The sequence below is a fragment of the Sturnus vulgaris genome, chromosome 1, assembly GCF_052056855.1.
Source record: "Sturnus vulgaris isolate bStuVul1 chromosome 1, bStuVul1.hap1, whole genome shotgun sequence".
Taxonomy (NCBI): domain Eukaryota; kingdom Metazoa; phylum Chordata; class Aves; order Passeriformes; family Sturnidae; genus Sturnus; species Sturnus vulgaris.
In genome coordinates this window covers 74,114,305-74,134,325 of record NC_142243.1, presented here as the reverse complement: position 1 = coordinate 74,134,325, position 20,021 = coordinate 74,114,305, and the positions used below count along the sequence as shown (strand labels likewise).

Below are 20,021 nucleotides of genomic sequence, written 5' to 3'. Positions count from 1 at the left end.
TCGCTGGGAGTGAGGTAGAGAAAGGAAGAGAATAATCTTGAAGCAAAGGAGATGAGAAATGAAAAAAAATGAGAAAAAGAAGAGCATCCTTGTTCCTTGTTCCAAACATGCTCCTCCCATTGAATACACGCTGTTTTTTCACCTTGAGAATGTCAACCTGTAAATAAATTATTTTTATTTCTGAACATAAAAAGTAATCTACGTTGGCAGGTTGTATTACAACTGAGTGCTGTACAAGCTGGACCAACCTTGGGTTGGTTTTTATTGTGAATAACCTCCTGCCTTGCATCTGAATTACCCTGCTGCAAAGGCAAAGGCTGCTTCAGGCATGCCAGGGAGCAGGCTGAAGTAAGAGCAGAGACACAGTTAAGGTGAAGAGCATGCAGGTGGCCATGGGCACAAAGATTCTGCTCCCCTGGGCTGAAGAACTTATGGGTGAAATATATAGGCCTAATCAAACAAAAAGCACACAAGAATATCGGCCTAATCAAACAAAAAGCACACAAGAAGTTAGCCCCAGGGGCAGAAACTGGCTCTTAGCTTCAACACGCTGCTTGCCTTTGCTCTGCTGTTATTCCCGTGCCTCCACTACCAGCAGTCAAGTTGAATTCAGATCTTCTCCAAACTGGGTGCCTCAAGATACTGTGGATCCCAAAAGCCCCAGGAGTGATGAGTGACAAGCAGGCTCCAATTTTAGGCAACAGGCTTCTGTTGTCTTGCTGAAGTGCCACATGGCTTCCCTAGTAAAGGCATCTTGGGTTCCCCAGATGAAAGCTGAGGTTTATCCTGAGAGATGACACACAGTGTCCCATGCCAACCAGCCTGCTTTGCCAATGCTCTCGTTGCCATTACACAAATCCTAATGGGAATCTGTCACACTTGAGTCTCTTCTGTTGGCTGGGAGGCAGTTTCTGAATACTGGCTGTCCAAAGGCTACAGATGAGCATTTTTACAGCCTCAAACTAAACACTGCATCTTTCCTACTAGGAGAGTTGCCATCACTGAAGTCCAGGCTCTACTGGTTGCTGACATTTACATGAGAATTTATGGCTGTAATAAATTATGCTTCAGATTTTCCTTATTTGGAATAATTTTGCAGTATCTTTTCTCCACGTTTTTTACAGCAGTGTAACAGACCACTTTTTAAAGGACCAGGAAGATGTTAATGTTACCTTCATTGCATAAAGATCTTGGATACAAAGCTTTCCAAGAAAGGAGTTTTTGGACAATGAAATGTTATTTATTTACTTAAGCCATTTTATAATAATCTGGCAGTGTAAGCCAATGGTGAGGTCTCGAGCAACTTGGATTCTTTAACTTTTTTTAGTCTCTGTGCACAGGATGTACTTATTTCACTGATAAGACAAAAATAAGGTTTTTCTGAAGAAGAAAATCTATATTCTTTTTCAGCGACTTTATCTCTGCAGACAGACTACAGGTATAAGGGAAACAGGAATACTGACACAGCTATGACAGCTAAAACTCATCTTTGAAGGAATCCACAAATATTATCCATATGCAAGTTAAATGCATTTTCATGTGGCAGCAAATCAATTTTTAATAGGAGATAACATATATTGAGATCTCCACATCCCTCTGAGCACAGAAGCCATGTGTGCTTCAGTAAGGGTCTGATATGCTTCTAGTAACCTAGATATGCCTTGGAGAGAGGGAAATAAAACCTCCAAAGGGATGAGCAGCAAATGGCCTGTGCAGGATAAACAAAAGATCATTTTCATCTCCATGCAGATTTGTCTTTTCCCCATCTCTTCACGTATCTCCATTGTATACATTTCTCTGTTTCCTTCCCAGAACTGAGTTTTCAGGGACTGGCAGCTGCTCATCTCCTGCAGTGTACCAAATAGGAAGGACTTCCCCTCCTGCAGGTTAGCCATCTTAGCTTCCCTCTTTCATTTTGAAAGGCCTTCCCAACATCACCATTATATTCACTCCTTCCAGGCTCCTCAGCTTCCCTCTGTCCTATATATCCCTTTGCATAATGCTTTCCTTTCTTTGGGTTTCCCATTTCCTTTCCCCATCAGAGTGACTCTGACCACTTCTCTTTTGTCTTTTTCTTTATTCATACCTGTTTCCCAGCCCTAATCCCACATGGGTTTCCCCATCCATAGGTCAAAACTCTTTCTTCATAGTAGGCTGGCTTTCTGTGAAGCCATCCTCCTCCTGTAGTCATCCCTTTGGGCTTCCCTGTTTTCCAGAGACATTATTGGTGATACATCTTCTCGGTGGTACCTCTCAGGCCCAAGCAGATGTCATGCTCTCCCCAGACCTATTTCCCAGGGAATTTTGGGTCTGCAAAATATAGAACCACAAATGAAAAATAAAAGAACCCTGTCAGCTGTGAAAGGCTTGCTCACATCAGCATGCTATAGCTCCAAATTATGATGAGAGCCAGTATCCATCTGCCAGTGTTAACGTGGCCCCTCCATGGCCAGTGTGCCTGCTGTCCTCCCATTCCTCTGCAGCCTCTCCCTGCACACCCCTTCCCTGTGCTCCCCCTCCTTTCAGATGGGGACCATCCCTTTCAGACCAGATCTCCGGTTTTAAATCCCCTTGTCTCCTCGTTTTGCTGAGCTGGTTTGGAAGCTGGCTGGAAGTTCCCCACTCTTGGGAGCTCTGTAACCAGACAATGCATCCAGCGACGCAGTTTGGCCTTTTCAAAACAAAATAGGTTTTAAAAATCAACAGGAACACGTTGCTCCGATAACTGGGTTAAAATAACAGAAGAAGGCCTGCACGCGTGAATATGACTTAAGCTTCATTCTTCCCTCCCAAATTTTGGGCAAGTTCCATGTCATCTTGGCACCTCTGCTCTTGGGCTGGGAGGGGCAGGACACAAGCCTGTCTTTCTGCCGGAAGCAGTGTGTTAGACTGGAATGTCTGTCAGCCTGGGTCAGAGAGGGGCTGGTGACACGCCAGCTCATGGCCCGAACAGGACAGTGCTGGGACCATTGGCTGCTTCCCAGTGCCCTGGGTGCTGCCCACTGTTTCTGGGGGAGCCTTATAACACCCTGTATTTAATTCCCTGCACATTTCCTCCTACCCTCCTCCTTTGTTTTTCACTGTAAAGAAAATAACACCAAGGAAATATAGAGTGACATATAATATTTTTAATTTTTTATTTTCTATGGGTTCTTCATTTTTTGCTGGTTTTCTTTCTCATTCTCATCTCTTCTTACCAGATTCTCCAGATCACTGTTACTGCATTAGCACGTGCATTCAGTAACAAAATACTGGTATCTGCAAGTATTTAGTGTTTCCAGTGCATTGGACAAGGTGATTTTACAAATGACATTGTTATTGAAAATACTACTTATTATATTTGTGATACAATATCTGATCAGACTGTATATTTCTCAAAACATTTTTAGCAGGTTTTTCTTTCAGTTAGACTAAGTCTGCCCAAGTAATCAGTCCAAACTAAAGAAACTTTTTCTTGCTTTCTTAGTTTGCACTGCTGTAAGTAAGATGAGAAGTTTATCCATAGGCCTGAAAAGCACTGCATACACTCTGGGATTGATCTTTCAATTGCATCTATATGTTTCCAGACTGATTTTTCTATCAAAAAGTAAAAAAATCTCAAGTAAACAAATACAAAACAACAAACCAAAACTCCAGCATCTCACATCCTTCTATTAAAGAAATTTGACAAGATCTTGGTTGAGTGTTTACTAAAGAAATTAAGGCTGTTACATGATGAGAAGCCATGAACTGAAAGCTATCTAAGAAATTGGAGGCAATAGACATGAAAAAATAGCAAATTTTTGTCTCTGAAAAAAATGTTGGCACTGAAGTGTCAAGGTCTAGTATTATTTAACAAATATATTGGCAGTCTGGAGAGGGGAATGGGAGCAAGGAAGTGAAATGGGTGAAGTTATTTATTTTAGTCAAAGCCCAGTGCTTCGCTGGGGGCAGCATGTCAGTCAGCAAAGCAGGCAAAGGCCCAATACAATGGCAGATAAATTGGTGGCACATGCAAAATAAGATACAATAGAGGGGAAGACAAAATATTCATGTGATGAGGAGCTCTGAAAAATGACTTGGGTCTTACTGAAGGCAGCGTGATAGAAACTTCTGCTTCCTGTGGAGAGTGGTGGGGACTACACAGAGTCACATCAGGAGCCAGCAGTGCAATTTTGTCTATTACTTGTTGTTCAGGATTTGGCATCTTGGCCAGGGTTCATCTCCCTTGACCGCAGAGCAGACATCTTCACCTGAGCCTGTCACCTGAGCTCTTTTACAGCTGATGGAGAGAAGTGTGCATGCAGAGGTTGAGTCATGGTCTTCTAAAAAAGACACCTCCAAGAGATCCCATTACTCTTCCTCAGATGCCTATTTTGACTTTTTCTGTAAAAGGAGTTTTGTCAGCTAGTATTAATATGTATGTTATAGGAAAATGCAGTCTCCTGCCCAAGCAGTTTTCATTTTCTGTGATGTGGGAATTAAAGGTATCACAGTAAGAAGTTAGGGGCCAGGATACCTGTAGATGGTGCTGAGCTGCCTCAGGAAGGGGACAAGGGCAGATGTGGTAAAATCACTTTAAAATAATAAAAACCTAATTAAGATGAATCAAGATCTTCTGTCTTGGCATTTAAGACAGAATAAACACAGACAAAATGCACAGAAGGAAATGTGTCTTTAAAATTCTACCAGCTTCTGGTATCCCCCAGCAGAGGATGCTAGAAAGGCCAAGAGCTGAGTTTGAGTGCAGTTCTCAGTCTGAGAGGGATTGGTGTGCATACATATTTGCCTGATGCAAAATTTCTTTCATCTCTTAAAGCACCTGGGGTGCAACAGGCTGAGCAGGTTGAAAGAAATCTTATATATGTGCAGAATTCACTTGGAAAAGAAATCAATTCTGAGTTCAGTAGGAAGTTCTTAGACTGCCAAGTGGATATCTTGGGAAATGAATGCCCTGGCAAAATTATGTGTGATGACTATCTTCTTAAAACAAGGAAGGACATTCAGGATGTAGATCACACCCTCCAGAAACATTTCACTGTGAGCAAGCAGGGCATAGACTGGTAATGCTTTTTTCGAAGTGCACCAGTTTTCTGTTCCCTTTTCAAATACAAGTTCCTAGAACACATGGGCTTTGAGACTGGTCTGTGGAGGAACTTGCTGCATTTTCTTAATGACGTGAGTCCGCCCGGAAGAACATGAAAACACGGGCAATTCATGGGCAGATTTTTTTAATAGGTTTCTACCTTCTGGCTGTGTCTGTAAGGACATGAGAGAGTTGTCAGGTCCTCTTTCTGGTGGAAAAAAGTGACCTTGTGAATGACAGCTGTGCAGGCAAGAGACAAATTTATTAACATCTCCACAGAGCACACTATGCAGAACATATGCTATAAGTGGGGGCTTTCCCAGCTCTGGGGAGTCCTCTGTCTGCTCATGTGCCTCCTAAAGTGCTGAGCTTGGAACTTTTGCTAGCTGCATGTTTCTTCTTCTGTTTTTATTTTACTTTGCATTCAAAGGGCTAAATAGTGAGAAAGGGCTCTGGCTGCTTCAAACAGTGTACAGGAAATGAACAAGCTGAATAGCATGTTTGCCAGCACATGGGTCTTTTGGCATACTTATAGCCTATCTGGACTATGGATTTGTCTCATTTTTAGCCATTACTAGCCAACCATCAAAGGCTTTTCCATATAGAAGGAACGCCATGTTTTGTTGTGGTTCATGCTCCTGACTAATTAATATGTCCTGAAATGCCCCTAGATGGCATGGTCTGTTTCATATGACCATCTGTTTTCTGTTTCTCACCCTTGGAGTGAGGCTCCTGCCTGGGGACCCTGTGGGTACTTAAAGCCAGAAACAACTATGGGCAGGTGGAAACTGCTCAGATGTCTGTATTTCTGTACTTCTCTTAGATATATGAGGCAGCCAACCCAACCAGAGGTAGTTGAAAAAGTGGACAGAACTCTCTTGGAACAGACAAATGTCAGCTGCTTACAGTAGATACTCTCCTACTCAATGAGAACATGGAATTTTGATCACTTTTCCCTCCAAGTCTAAAGGATGGGGCCAAGAAGGATCTAACCAAATACAGTACTGGCTAGTAGAAGACCTAGCCACTTCTGCTGGGCTAAATCCCATGTTTGTCCTTCTCTTCCTCCTCCCTACATCTCCTGTGGGTCTGATATGCTGAGTCTGCCCTCATGTTCTGGCTATTTTCTCTCTTGACCCCTTCCTTCAGAAACTGAGCTAGAGAAAATTTCCTTCCACAGGTGGGAACTTAGAGACTCAGAATTCAGAATCAGCAGGCTACAGTAAAAAAAATAAAGTTTTGGGAAACCTGGTTCTTCACATTTGGGAAACAAGTACATGTAGATGTCTTTTCTTTTACTAAGGGGTATCATTAAACCCTGATCCTGTAGTAGGACGGCAGTACAAGCAATTCATCAGTAACAAATAGGAGGAAATCAGTGGGAAAAAGTAGAGGAAATGTCAAGGGCTTGCAGAGGTTTGAATATCAGGTTTTATAATATTAGAACAGTATGAATCACTCACAGTCATTCCTTGCCCCATGGTTTTGATAACAAAGGCCATTTTCTGAAGCAGTATGGGACAAGGTTTGTGTCCCAGGATTGAAATAAAGCTCATCTGGCAGACACAGAAATTTTCTGGGGTAATCAACACTCATTGAAAGGTGAAAGGGGATAGCAAAAGATTAGACTCTTGCTGCTGTCACCACCTTCCTGGATATTCACTTGTTGCCATCACAAACACACTGACATCAGACATAAATGCTCCAGCTGAGACCCATCCTCATCCTCATTATGGTCTTGTTGAAGGCAAGCACAGAGCTGTGGTCCTTCCTTCTCTTGGGTGCCAGGTCAGGCTCCACTGTCTGCAGTGGGCTGCAGTGTGCCAGTTGCAGTTCCAGGATGCTGGCAGGGCTGAGCATGTGCCGTCTTTGAAAAAGCCTGATAGGGCACATATCCACGGATAAAGTAGTCTTCTGAAATTCAGACTGTTGGTTGATTTCCGTGGAAGAAATAATGCTTTTAGAAAAGAAATTTTAAGAACTACCATCTCTGCGTGTTTCTCCATACTGCCAACTGCTGGAATCTTGAGCCAGGCTGGACTGCTTCACATGTGCCTGTGCTTAAGATAGGCTTCACCAAACAGTTTCTACTGCTTTATTGACAGAGCCTCTGAGCCTGCTGAGCAAGCTGGCTGAGTCCTGCACTCTGATTGTGCTTTTTCAGACTACTTTGGACACCTTCAATGGGTAGTCAAGCCAGAATCCTCCTACCCCTGCTCCTCTGCTGCCCTAGAACAAGCTTATGTTTGTTTACTGGAGGTCACTTATCTCAAGCTATTGCTTTTTTCCTGTGCACTCCTCCTTGCTGCCTCACACTTAGCAAAACCAATATACTGAGGTATTGAAGTGCTCCTACTTCCCAATGCAACTTTGTTTCTGCTTCAGAAAGGAAAAGGGGGTACACTGCAAAGAAAGCGGCATTTAGTGCATGATATGGAGTAGAACTTGATATCCATTTTCAAGGGACCTAATAATTCTGTCTTTCATTATGGCATAGTGGATCTTTCTTCTATGGCATTGTGGCTGCAGCTGTTGCTTCCATTTTTGAACCTCTTTTATTGATGATTACCCCAACTTGATAATATCTCTCCCTGGAATCTTCACCCTCTCTATCATGGCTCTGCCAGTTAAGTCACCTGGAATCAAAGTACACTCCTTCAGAACTTTTCTGATGCTCCTTTTTCCTCTCGGGTGAACAACTCTGCTTTCCCTTCATTAATGGCCAGGAGACCATCAGGCACTCAGAGACCGTGTGCCGAAAGACAAGTGCCTGGAAGAACCCAGAAATATTTCTGTGTTCTGCAATTTTAACTTATCTTTAATTCGAGCCTTGAAAGCTCTTTATTTCTTTTTTAAAGAAGAGTGATCCCTGTTGCTGACGCTAATCTTCGCTGCATCTTCCCCTTGCCATTTGTTCATATTCACTCCAGAACAGAGGATGAGAAGCACCATCCTATAACCAAATAACTTTCTCTAAGCCACCAGAAAACGCTCTGCAAGCCACCAGTGGTCAACAAATCTCTTGCAAGGAAACATCCAGATTTAAAAAAAAACAACAACTCCCCCCCCCCAAAAAACAGCCCCAAAACTATGAATTCAAGAAAGCTCAAGGCCTGATTTTAAGGTCTTGATTCCACAAATAAGATTGCCCAGAAACTTAGAGTATTGATCATGCTTTAGATCCAGTGTCTAACATTCAGCTATTTCTTAGGGAAAAGCAGCAGCCCTTTAACACAAGGATCCCTAGTCACAGTCACTGCCTTGTTTAGTTTCAATCAGCTTTGGGGAGCTGATATCACTTTAAAGTTGGTCGTATTGGCGCAGCTTGCAGCTGCACATGTCTAAACGAGGGATTAGAGTAATGGAGTGCCCATAAACACCAGTTATGCAGTTTGAACTAAATCACACTTTTCATCATATCAGAAAACTGTTGTGCATGAGGCACTGTCTCAAAGAACAATTTTAAACTAGTTAGAGAGATTTTTCATCAAGTAAAATGTGTTTGGTATATGTTAATCGGGACAGGTATAAACCAATCCAAAGAGGATCTCTGAAAATGAGATAAGATTGTGTACATAAGGGATTTCAGTAGCTCAACTAAATCAGTTATAAAACTTCTAATTTAAACTAATGCTACCTATATTTGGACAGTAAGAATTAATGGGCTGCAGCTCTCCTGCAAGGAAAATGTTGCCAGTGGGGATCCAGTCCAAGAAATCCTGTTCTTCAAAAGCAGCATAGTCTCTTTGAATTACCCTAAAAACATCAAATTACCTGTGAACTCAGTGATACTTAGCACATCACCACAAATTCATTTTGCAATGCTTAAAATAATCGATGTAATGCAGTTAGCATTTCTCCATAAGCTCCTAAATAAATCTAAATCCACTATTAAAATATCTCTAATTTCCAGCTGCAGTTTGGTAGCTGTGTCCCAACATATTTTAAAACCTCCTCCTCCTCCCTGCATATTTGTTTTTAGAAAAGACCAGTGGAGAAGCCAATAGATTTCTATAAATCACTGCTGGATGAAAACAAGCATAAAAAGGAGGCTTGAAGTTGTTTAATATTACAGATGTTTTGGAGCTCTATTCAGTAGTTGGCAAGTCACATGAAGCTGCTCTGAATTCTTTATAATCTAGACACAAAGATCATTGAACTCTGAAAGAACCTCTGGGCTTTTATTCAAAAATATGTTGGCTTCTATTTACCTCTTTCTTCATTTATATCTATCAAATGGCTCAATATATAAATAAAGCCCGGGTGTTCTTATTAGCCAAGGCAGTATTTCATGCAGATTAATGCCAGCAGGTTTTGTAGAATACATCTCTATTCAAAGCTGGAGTATGTTTTGAATTAATTTTCATCCTGTATATGAATCAGGTATATTCTACTCCTTTTCTTATACAGACCTCAGCTGCAGTACATAGGAGGAACCTGTAGTGTTTAATTCTAGTCCCATCATCCTTCTTCAGCAAAGCACTTTTAACTCTAAGCATCTGCATAATCCCATTGACTTTAATGGGAGTACACACGTGCTCAGGTATATTAAAATTATAATTGAAAACAGCACCTTGCTTTCTCGGGGCCTAAGTGACATACCTAGCATTTTACCGAATGGTCTTATTTAAATATTACCTCATGTATATGTTATGAGCAAATCTTTCTAGTTCAATAAAATCAGGCTTATTGTTACTGAATTAAAAAAAATCTTTGCTTTTCTTTGCCTCCAAAGCAGGCTAAAACTCTCACACTAAACTGAAAATATTGCGTTGGCTAAAGGTATTTTGCCAGCTGAGCCAAAACACAGCAAGATGTTCATCTGCTCTTGGCCTTAGTAGAATAATGGGCAAGAAGATTTAATGGGATTGATAAAGTTATTGTTTTAAAGAATGCTTTGGTCGACTACCAGCTAGAAATTCAACATCTCACATAAGATATCTCAGCATTTGGCTAATTTTGCTGAAGTTAAAATGATTGCTCAAATGATCCCAGCTTTCAAGTGGTTGAGTGGGGTTTTTTCTGTGTAATATAAACACCCTCACAAGCAAAATCCCTCCACTGAGGCAGTAAGACTGTGATGAAACCAGAGAATGGAGAAAATATATATGTAAGATTATAGTGGATCACACGCAAACTGTTTGAGGCGCTCCAGCGTGATTTCATTCCCATCCCACGGAGACTCTGCCTAGCGTGTTCTAATAATGGAAATGTTTGGATTAGTCTATGTTCAATCCATTTACCTCAGCACCTCACCAAATGTGAGCTATGCCATCAGTCTAGATGACTAACTATTTGTAATTTAGTTGTAGCTTTCTTGTAGCTGTGGCGGTCCGGGGTCATTAGGGAGGCACGGTTTGCATTACTAATGCATTAGACTGACTGATCTGGTTGGAAAAGCTCATGTAGCTTTCTGGATACACAAGCTGTTCACTAGGATAGACCAGAGGTGTACCTAGAAGTTCTGTGCTCACATCTTCCCTTGAGCCCACCTGAAAGGATAAAGCCACTGTGAGGGCTGAAGTCCTAGGCTGAAAGTCATCAGTGACTTTATTTTCAGACACAGCAGACATGTGAGACTGCTGTTGGGTGTTGCCTGGGTTATAACACCGCTAAAGGGGAAAAAAAGTATTGCTTAGGCTTTTTACAATCAAAACATAGGGAACAAAGTAGTCAGGGACATGTTAGCAGGCAAAGAATTAAGAGAAAAAGAGGAAGATAATAGATTATTGCCAAAGAAAAGAGCAGTAACAGAGCTGTTTTATACCCACTGGTGCTCACTTTAGCATAGCTGCTACAGGCTTCCTTACAGACTGACTAGCAAATGCATGCTCAGTTTTGGGACTGCCTTCCTGGACTCTTTCACAATCCTGAGATTAAATATACACATCTAGGTTTCAGGTTTTGTTCTAATGCTAGAAATGTCAGCTTTCTCTGATACTTTCTCTGACACTGTAAGTCCCCACAAGTCTCAGAGAGGAGTACTGTGTCACTGCTGCTGTTATTAGAAGTCTCAGTGTGATGGATCTCTAACAGAGAATTTCTTTTTCTGAAACGTGAAGTATTTGAGTATGTTCAATGGCTATTAACAAATGTTAAAGGATGTATGGGTAAAATGTAAATACCTTGTCCTCACAGTGGCATAGCTCTTGGTCATGACTCTCACTGGCTCTGCGGCCACTGGAGTTCTTTAGACTAAACAAGGGCTGAATTCCTAGGGTAGAAAGTACTGCAATAAAATCAAATATCAAAACAAAATCAGATCAAATTAACTTAAAAATCTACCCGTTTTTTCCCTCTCTGTCATTTCAGTCACCTTTAAATTCAGAAGAAAGAGTTTGAGCTCGTTTTACTGGCAGCACCCAGAAACATACTGATGAAGAGTACTGTTTCTGAAACGTCCTTTGTTTGAGAGCCTTTAACGGGGAAGAGGGAACCTTAATAGTCCTATATCACCAAGGCAGATCACAGAAGTCCAAATTTGAAGGATGCCCTAGCAAATCCTTCCCCTTTCTTAGGAGACCAGCCAGCGGGAGCATTACTCACATCTTATGTTATATAACAGCACTCAGAAGGTGGGGGAAAAAATAATAATAATTAGAAGATGATTCTCTGTGACAGCACAGCGCGGAGCCGCCGGAGCCCGGCGCTTTGCGGGCCGGGGCCGCTGGAGGGCACTGGCGCCCCGCGCCCGGCCGCCGGCAGGGAAAGGCAGTTTTTTTCTCTTTGAGGTCCTGTCATTCCTGTGTAAACAAGTTACGTTCAAGTGTTTAGGATATAAATTACGACCATGCAGGCTTGCCTCGGAAAGAATGTAAACACAGCACTGTGGTCGGAGCAAACTCTGAAACTGACTTTATAATTTATCACAGGCCCTGAGAAGCTCAGGGAAGAAAAGGGCATGTCTGAGCATAAATATGTATTTTAAAGATGAAGAGTTTTATGTCTATGTATAATTACATAGATATTATATATATATGGGTGGGTGGGTGGTGAGTGCATGAATATATACATATATACATATATATATATATATATTCACTTATATGTGTGCACACATGCACAGAACATTCTGCTGAAACTCTCTCCCCTTTTTCAGCGCTCCGGCGCGGGGCCGGGCAGGATCGGGCGCCGGTGCGCGTTGAGTTATGGGGACGATTCTGTGTCCCCGTCCGACGGGACGGGCTGCGAGGGGTGTGCTGGCCGTGCCGAGCTGCCCCAGGCCGGGCCGGGCCCTTCGGGGTGGGTTCGGAGATCATCCCCGGCCGTGGGGCTGGCTCAGCCCTGGGCTCTGCAGGATGCACAGAGGAGCAGCTCCTGGCGCCTGGCTCCGACTCTTGGCCGCTCGCCATCCACGGGGCACGGCGGCACCGTGGGGACATGGGTGTCTTTGCCTGGGGTGCCTCGGGGACCCTTTTTTTGTTTTATTTTGTACTTTTTTTTTCTCTTTTTCTCCTCTTCGGCCCGGTTCGCTACCCCCACCTTGGTCAATGCTTGCCCTAGACCTTATTAAGCCACGGTTTTGTCGCCGCCCCCCCTGTGACAAGCCCTCTGGGGTACAAGCCCGCATTGCACAGGGGCTCCTGCCCCCACACCTGGAAAAGTCCCATCGGGGCACAAATGGACTCCGAGGCGGCTATGGGGAAAGGGGGCACGGGGACACCCAGACGCATCCCTAAAGAGCGAGGATGTTTCAGACCTCGAGGCGCCCTCCAAGAGACGATCATGCAGTCCTGACTCTCCTGTTTTTGTGTCCTCTACCTCGGTTATTTCAAAGTCTATACAGCAGCAGTGGAAAACAGGGTGGGAAGTGCGTGACGGCGGGAGGTGCAGACCAGGGAGCATGGCACCGGCCTCCTCAGGTCAATCTCTCTCTCTCCTCCTCCGCCTGCAGTGACTGGAGGATTTGGGGTTGCATCTTTAACTCTCCCGGACGCTGGGGTGGAAGAGTTTTCTCAGAAGGAGCCAAATGACAATAAGTGGCTTGCCTGTCAAGTGAATGTCGTTTATATACATTTTATTGGGAAAAAAATTTTTACATCAAAATATTTTGGCAAACTGTAAAAAGTATACATAAGTGCAAATATATTCTCCTTTTAAAGCAATAGTGTGTGAGTATACACGAGATTTATTTAAAATAGTTTTTTAAAAAATATTGTGGTAGAAAACAACTTTTGTAAAAATAAAAAAACAAAACGTTGTATTGCTGCAATACTGGAAAAAAATTGAACTTTTCTTACAGTCTATACACGAAAGGGCTAAACAATACTGTTTTAATAATATCAATTGCTCGGTGCTGAAGTCCATACAAAGTGTCCTTGGTGGGGCTCGGGGAGAGAACACAATGAAAAAATACATTTCCCGCTAGCGCAGTAACAGAATGGGGAGTCCTCGCAGGTGCGGAGACATTTATTTTTCTTATGCAAAGACACTTTCTCATACAAAAATATGTCGAATTGCTCCCTTTCCCAAAGCTCGGTTCTTTAGGAGATCGCAGGAAGCCGGTTTATGATTAAGGTGGTCAGACTTGGCATAAGGACGCTTACGTCCCCCCTAACCCAAAACATCACGCAAGGCATTTTTCTTTTAGTAAGACCTTTGGAGCATTATATCGGCTGTACGTGTCCTTCAGGGGGTGGAGTGGGACCGAAAACACTGCTTCCTTAGGCACATTTGCTAAGTGACTCGTGTACTATCAATGCTATCAGAGTGCACGTTATATTTAATCTGCGTGGGTCCGTCTACACCTCGGCTCTGTTCAGGGACACCTGATTGTCTCTGTTGGGGCGCAGCCTTCACATCACGCAGGGCTTGATGTCTTGACAGACGCTTTGGTGGTGGTGATGGTGGTAGTAAGATCCACTAGCGGACGGGTGAAACGAAGAAATGCCATTAAAATTGAGGACAAAATCTTTCCTGTCACACACCGGGGAGGGATGATGCTGGTAGCGAGGCAGTCCCACTGCAAGAGAAGGAAATAACAAGAGCTGCTCAGAAGTCGAAGAGCTTTTCCCGGGTGGAGCAGTCCTTCCTCCCTCACCCGCAGGGAAGTGAGGCTGCCTGCACAGAGCTGGCACACCGCTCCCTCATCCCCGGTCTCTGCTCCCCCTGCAAGGTTTGGTAACTCCTCTTTGGCTTTCCTGGCAGAGGACTTGGACTCTCCCCCAGGGGCAGAGCCTGACCTGCTGCAGGGCAGGGAGACCGGGGGTTCCATTGCCCCGAGCGAGGAGGGGAAGTGGATTCCCCGGAGCCCCTCATCGCCTGCAGTTCGGCTCGGAGCTACACCCGCTCTCGTACGAGCCCCCGAGCCTGCTCTGCAGGAGGTTCTAGACTACCCATCCGTGCGGCAAGCAGGCTGAAGAGAGGAAGGCGTGCGGGGGTGGATGCCCACGGACAAGCGCCCAGTCGCATCCCGGGCTCGCAGACATCTCTGGGCATTCCTCCTGGGTGGATGGACACGCATTGCTGTCTGCCTGCCCTCTGCCTGGGTATTTTTCAGCGTGGAGGGGTAGTTCAGCCTCTGCGTGGGGAATAGATGAGGGAGTGTGTGTTTTGTGCGTGTGTGTGAGGGAAAGTGGAGACGATGCCCCTTGCGTGTTTTCCTGCGTGCACCACAGCCTTTTGAACCCGATTCCCATCTTTCCTCGCTCTTCCCGCTCCCTATCCCGTTCCTGGGAGGATTTTGCTTCTGACTTGAGAGGCTGCAGGTTGAATTCCAGTCAGGATGCATTTGTGTGTTGATACAGTATGTATTTATTTATGTGTGCGCGTGTAAGAGCGTTCACGCCTTTTCGCGTGTATGCTTTCATAAACATAAGATACACCCTACGGTTCATCAACAACAACAAGCCAAGTACATCCGTGGCACCGACATGTAAATGAACTTGCAAATTCCCATTGTAATTTCCCACAGCCTAAGGCAGCCTTTCGGGGGCTGCATGGGAGATGTCACCCCACCCCCAACACCGAGCCGTAGGACCGTGCTGGAATCTTTGGTTTGCCAGGGTTCCTACTGGATCCGGCAGGGAGGGGAGCATTGCCCGAGCAAGGCCCACAGGGTAGAGCCAGGGAGGGTTTTTGTTTGGCGTGTGGATGTCAAACTCGGCTAGCGGAATCCTGTCAAATATGACCGAGGGTCAAGGGAAAAAAAAAATAAAAGGCGAGGAGAAAAAAAACCAAAACCAAAAAAAACCAAAACCAAAAAACCGAAAAAAACCCCCCAAAACCCAAAACATTAAAAGAAAGAGCAGGAGAGTGAGGGTGTAGGGGGGAAAAAAACAGGAGGGAAACGTCCCCGGTTTTCCTCAGGATGGCGGAGCCGAACCCTTTGGCGGCGTCGGCCGGCGGCGCGCACCGCCCGTTCTCCTCCGGCATTGTCCCCTCCTTCACCCCGCAGAGCTCACTTTATAAAAGTGATTATTTCGCTGGATTTCCTCGGCTTTCTAATAACCCTGCTGGTATGCTCGCCATAAACTGGGGCACTTTATTACAATCCTGATTCAATCATTTAGCAGGATTTAATAGTCTGCGAAAAAAATCCGGCTCCCCCTGCCCCCCAGCTTCAAAATCCTTTTAGCAGAACCAAGCCTCCTGTTTCCAATTTTTACCTCTCTTATTCTTGGGTCTGATGTAAATTCACGGTTTTAAGTCCTCCCTGACGCTGCCATGGGTAAAGAATTATTGACCGATCAACAACGATTGCCACAGAATTTGCTTTGCATTTAACTAAGAGAAAGGGACAGGCGAATTTCACTTGCTGCTGCTTTTGCGGGGACAGTAGGAGAAAGATTATTGCTGATTACAAGTACAAATAAAAAACTTGGATCCTTTTTTCCCCACCTCCTTTTACTCTTCTGAAATATTTATACCATAGAGATTTTACATATCATGCATAAATAAGGATTGGATCCACTAATAAAATAAAAATAAAATAAAGAATTTGGTTTGAATTTTGTTCAGTTAATTGAAGACTGGGTATGGCTTGCGCTAAAGTCTTGGGCCCAGATACTGAAACTGTAGAAAATAAGCGGAGAAACACCGTTTTGCAAAGCGATGGCATTAAATCTGAGCTGCTGGAAAAGGACGCTCGTGGTCGGCATTAAGACAGAGTCCAGCGGTCTGTGTGCGTCTGTATCCGTCCCTGAACAGAAACAATTCGGATTTAAACTGCCCCAGACTCGAAAACCTCAGTGGGACTCCGGGAGGACCAGAACTCTTGCTCTCTCTCCTTCTGCTTTTTGTTTTGTGGAGGTATTCTTGGGCTGTTTCTGGATGAAAATATCTCTCCCAGGAATCAGCTTTCTTACCTCAGGTGTCTGGCAGGAGGAGAGGGCAGCTGCCTCCCAGCCCCGCTCCCCGGGCCAGTCCCACTCCTGCACCGCGCGTGGCCCCATGGGCCCTGTGTGGCGGAATGCGCGGCCGCAAATAGTAAAACAAACAGAGGAAGAAAAGATCCAAAGAAAGAAAAAGAAAAGAAAACAAAAATCCAAGCAAAAACAACAAACCAAAGCAGAAATTCCTAACGGAGAAGGTACGTAGTTCGGCGGGGGATGCCCTTGTGAACTCGCCAGCCTCTGGCCCTGGCTCTAAAAAGCACGTGGAAGGACGTCCTATAGCTCCGAAAAGTTGCTTTAAACCTCAGCAGCAGAGCCCTGTGGGCACAGAAGAGCTCAACTGGGGACGCATCTCGTCCGCTCTCTCCCCTGTGCCGAAACGCCGGGGAGACAGCGACCCGCTTTGCAGCCGCTTCTCCCCGGAAGGCACGTCAAGGCTATTTAGGCCTTTGGGGCTTTTGTTTTTAATGGAGGAAAGTTTGTCAGTGCTTGTTCTCCCCTGACAACCCACGTCCCTTCTGGGATGATGGCAAAGCGACTTGCATGGTGGCTGCCCTCCCCACGGCGACAGCGGGCTGTGGGGAGGCCAGGGCAGGCTGCGGCGCTCGCAGGACAGGAAAATGATTGACAGGCGCCCAGGGAGGGGGCGGGAGGGGACCCAGAGCTGAGGGTCGCCTGTATTTGTTACTTGTTGAAATTCCCATAAAATTGAACAAGACCCCGCTCTCATAGGGGTTAAGTCAGGCTAAAATCCTCTTCGGTGTGGTCCAGCCCAGACTGTCTTTGTTTGCTTAACCTCTGGGACCCACGTTTAAAAGGGCTATTTGGAAAAATTCCCCGTAAGAGCCCAACATCTTTTACCCATTTTTGTGCTCGGATTTTTCTGAGCAGACATTGTCTGTAATCACCGGCCGGGGAGGAGGTGAGGGGGTGGGAGACAGAGACCAGAAAACTCTTTCCCTCCGGTCGCAGAAATATACTCGATCCGCTTTAATCTTTCTAGCATTTTTTAAGATAAGGGGGTGGTTTGGTGTTAGAGGGTTTTTATTTTCTTTTTAATTCCCCTTCCCCTCCCCCCCCTCCGGTATGGTTTAGAGGATAATACTTGACGCCTTAATTTGATTACTCCCGCGGCGCGTCTCCGCGGAGCGCGGTTTACCGAGGCGGCGGCGATGCCCGGCGGCGTTCCCCGCCAAGTGAAGCCGCAGCACGGGGCGGAGGGGTTCAGCCCCGCTGCCCTCGCCGCGCACATGTCGCCGGTACCGGGAGGGGGACGCGCGAACCAGGACGGAGCCGGGACGAAGCCGGGCTTTCCTCGGAGTGCTCCTTCTTGGCACCGGGCAAGCAGGAGGGATGCTCGCAGCCGTGCCCACAGCCGCCCCCGTCAAACAGCCCCCCTTGTCCCGAAACACAACAGCTCCAACCCACGCGTATTTTTTCCCTCTCGCAAACAATGCACCTCTTTTTTTCCGACACCGTGGTGGTCGGAGGTTCCCCGCGCGAAATTTTTGTCGCCGGAGAAAACCCCCTCCGGCGCCGCTTTCCCCGCCGCCCCCGCCGCCCCTCCGCGCCCCTACCTGAGAGGTCGTCGCGGGGGCTCTGGTGCAGGTATCCCTGCTCCAGGGAGTAGGAGGGCACGCTGGAGTGGATGCCGGAGGAGGCGGCGTTGGCGGCGGGGAGGCCCTGCTGCTTTATGTAGGGCGAGGGCCCCGAGGCTGTCCAGTGAGCCGAAGGGCTCGTGTAGGGCGAGTGGCACTCGATGGCGCTCGCCATGGCCGGCGACGAGGGCACGGGGCTGCTGCTGCTGTCGGGGCCGTAGTCCCCGTTGGCAGTCACAGGGCAGCTGGCCATGTAGGTCGAGCCGGGGTTGGGAGACATGTGTGGGACGTGGTGGCCGCCGCTGAGTCCCTCGTAGCCGCTGGCCATGGCGTTGGGCATCATGTCGAGGTTGTAGCCGTTGGAGTGGCAGGCGAGGGAGGCGGGGGGCGCCTGGAAGTCGAAGCCCTGCGGGAGGATGGAGGCGCCGAAGCCCAGCCCGTTCATCATGCGGTACATGGGCTTCAGCGCCTGGCATTTCCTCCTGAAGCCGCGGGGCCGCCGTCGGAAGGAGCCCTCCTCGAACATGAATTCGCTGGCCGGGTCGATGGTCCAGTAGTGGCCCTTGCCCGGGCGGCCCAGGCCCTTGGGCAGCTTGATGAAACACTCGTTGAGAGAGAGGTTGTGGCGCACGGAGTTCTTCCAGCCCTGATAGGAGCCGCGAAAGAAGGGGAAGCGGGCCTGCAGGAACTGGTAGATCTCGCTGAGGGTTAGGCGCTTGGAGGGCGAGCTCTGGATGGCCATGACGATGAGGGCGATGTAGGAGTAGGGGGGCTTCTCGGGCCGCCGCAGCCCCGAGCTGGCCTTCTTGCTCTTGGAGGACGCCGCCGCCGCCGAGGAGGAGGAGGAGGAGGTGGAGGTGGAGGAAGAGGAGGTGGAGGTCTCCAGGGCGGAGGAGGGCGGCCGGCTCATCTGGAGAGCTCCGGGAGCCGGGCTGCAGGAGCGGAGAGGGACGGGGGGCTCCAGCCGCTGCTGCCCGCTCTCGGTGGTCATCTGGCGGAGGGAGGGGAATGGGGCAGGGTGGGGTGAGGCTGGGAGGGAAGGGGGGGAGCCGGGCGGGGTGGGTACCGGGGCGGGGGGTGCCCTGAAGGGGGAGAGCGGGGGGGCGGTGGGAGCCGCTGTCCTCCGGGCACCTCCTCAGCGCGGCGGGCGGCGGTGGGGAGGCGGCAGCGCCCTGCGCATCCCTCCCCACGGTCCCTTGCGCAATGGCTCCTCTGCTTTCCGCCGGAGCCAGGCACTGGGCGGGATGGACCGGCCCAGCCCCGGCCCCGGCCCCGGCCCTGGTCCGGCCCCCTCCCTCCCTGCGCTGCGGCGCCCGCTGAGGGTCCGCTCAGCGCCGCTCCGCTTCCTCCTCTGCCCCCCACCTGGGGACCATCCCGCTGCCTAATCCGGCAAGGAGAGGAAGCGCAAGAGCCTGCCCCCCGCCCCCCAATCTCTTCCGCACTGTTTCTCTTTCATATATACTTTTTTTTTTTTTTGCGTAAAAGGCACAACGCCATCGCCTATCAGTTCCTTCAATCTTGCTATTATTTTTTCTCTTTGCCCGCAGACCCCCCCTAAATCCGGCCGAGAAATCAGCAGAGATAGAGAGAGGGAGAGGGGGAGCGAGAGGGGGAAGAAAGAGACCACCCCTTTTCCAGCTGGCCTCTGTCCACCCGTCATCTGGGCAAGAGGCGCTGCTGCTGCTGCTGCTGCTGCTGCTGCTGCTGCTGCCGCTGCTGCTGCGGCTGCGGCACCATCCCCGGCTCGCTCCCGCTGCCTGACTAACCTGCATTCCCGGGGTTCCCTCGGCCCCACAGGCACGGCTTTGCCCTCTAGTCCCGCCACGGCCCCGGGGCGAGGCGAGCGGCTGCCAGGCCTGAGCTCCGCCGGAGCGCCCGGGGACACACGGGCTCTGATGCGCTCGGGTGCGGGCGTAGACACGTGTGAGGGGGTCACCCACCCTGCGGAGCCCGAGGCAGCAGTGTTTACTGCTCCTCAAGTCTGCAAGGTATCTGTTTTCTAAGAGTTTTCGCTACCCCTCGCCG

At 47.5% G+C, this 20,021-nt stretch overlaps 1 protein-coding gene across 1 annotated transcript; it reads right to left on the bottom strand.

Moving 5' to 3' along the window:
• Window positions 1-13,065: 13,065 nt before the first annotated feature.
• On the bottom strand, window positions 13,066-18,987 carry FOXF2 (forkhead box F2). The gene is made up of 2 exons (XM_014872400.2): window positions 17,976-18,987; window positions 13,066-14,027 (listed from the first exon to the last, which is right to left on the bottom strand). The coding sequence occupies exons 1-2, from the start codon at window positions 18,985-18,987 to the stop codon at window positions 13,861-13,863; spliced, it is 1,179 nt and encodes a 392-aa protein (XP_014727886.1). The 3' UTR covers window positions 13,066-13,860.
• Window positions 18,988-20,021: the final 1,034 nt, after the last annotated feature.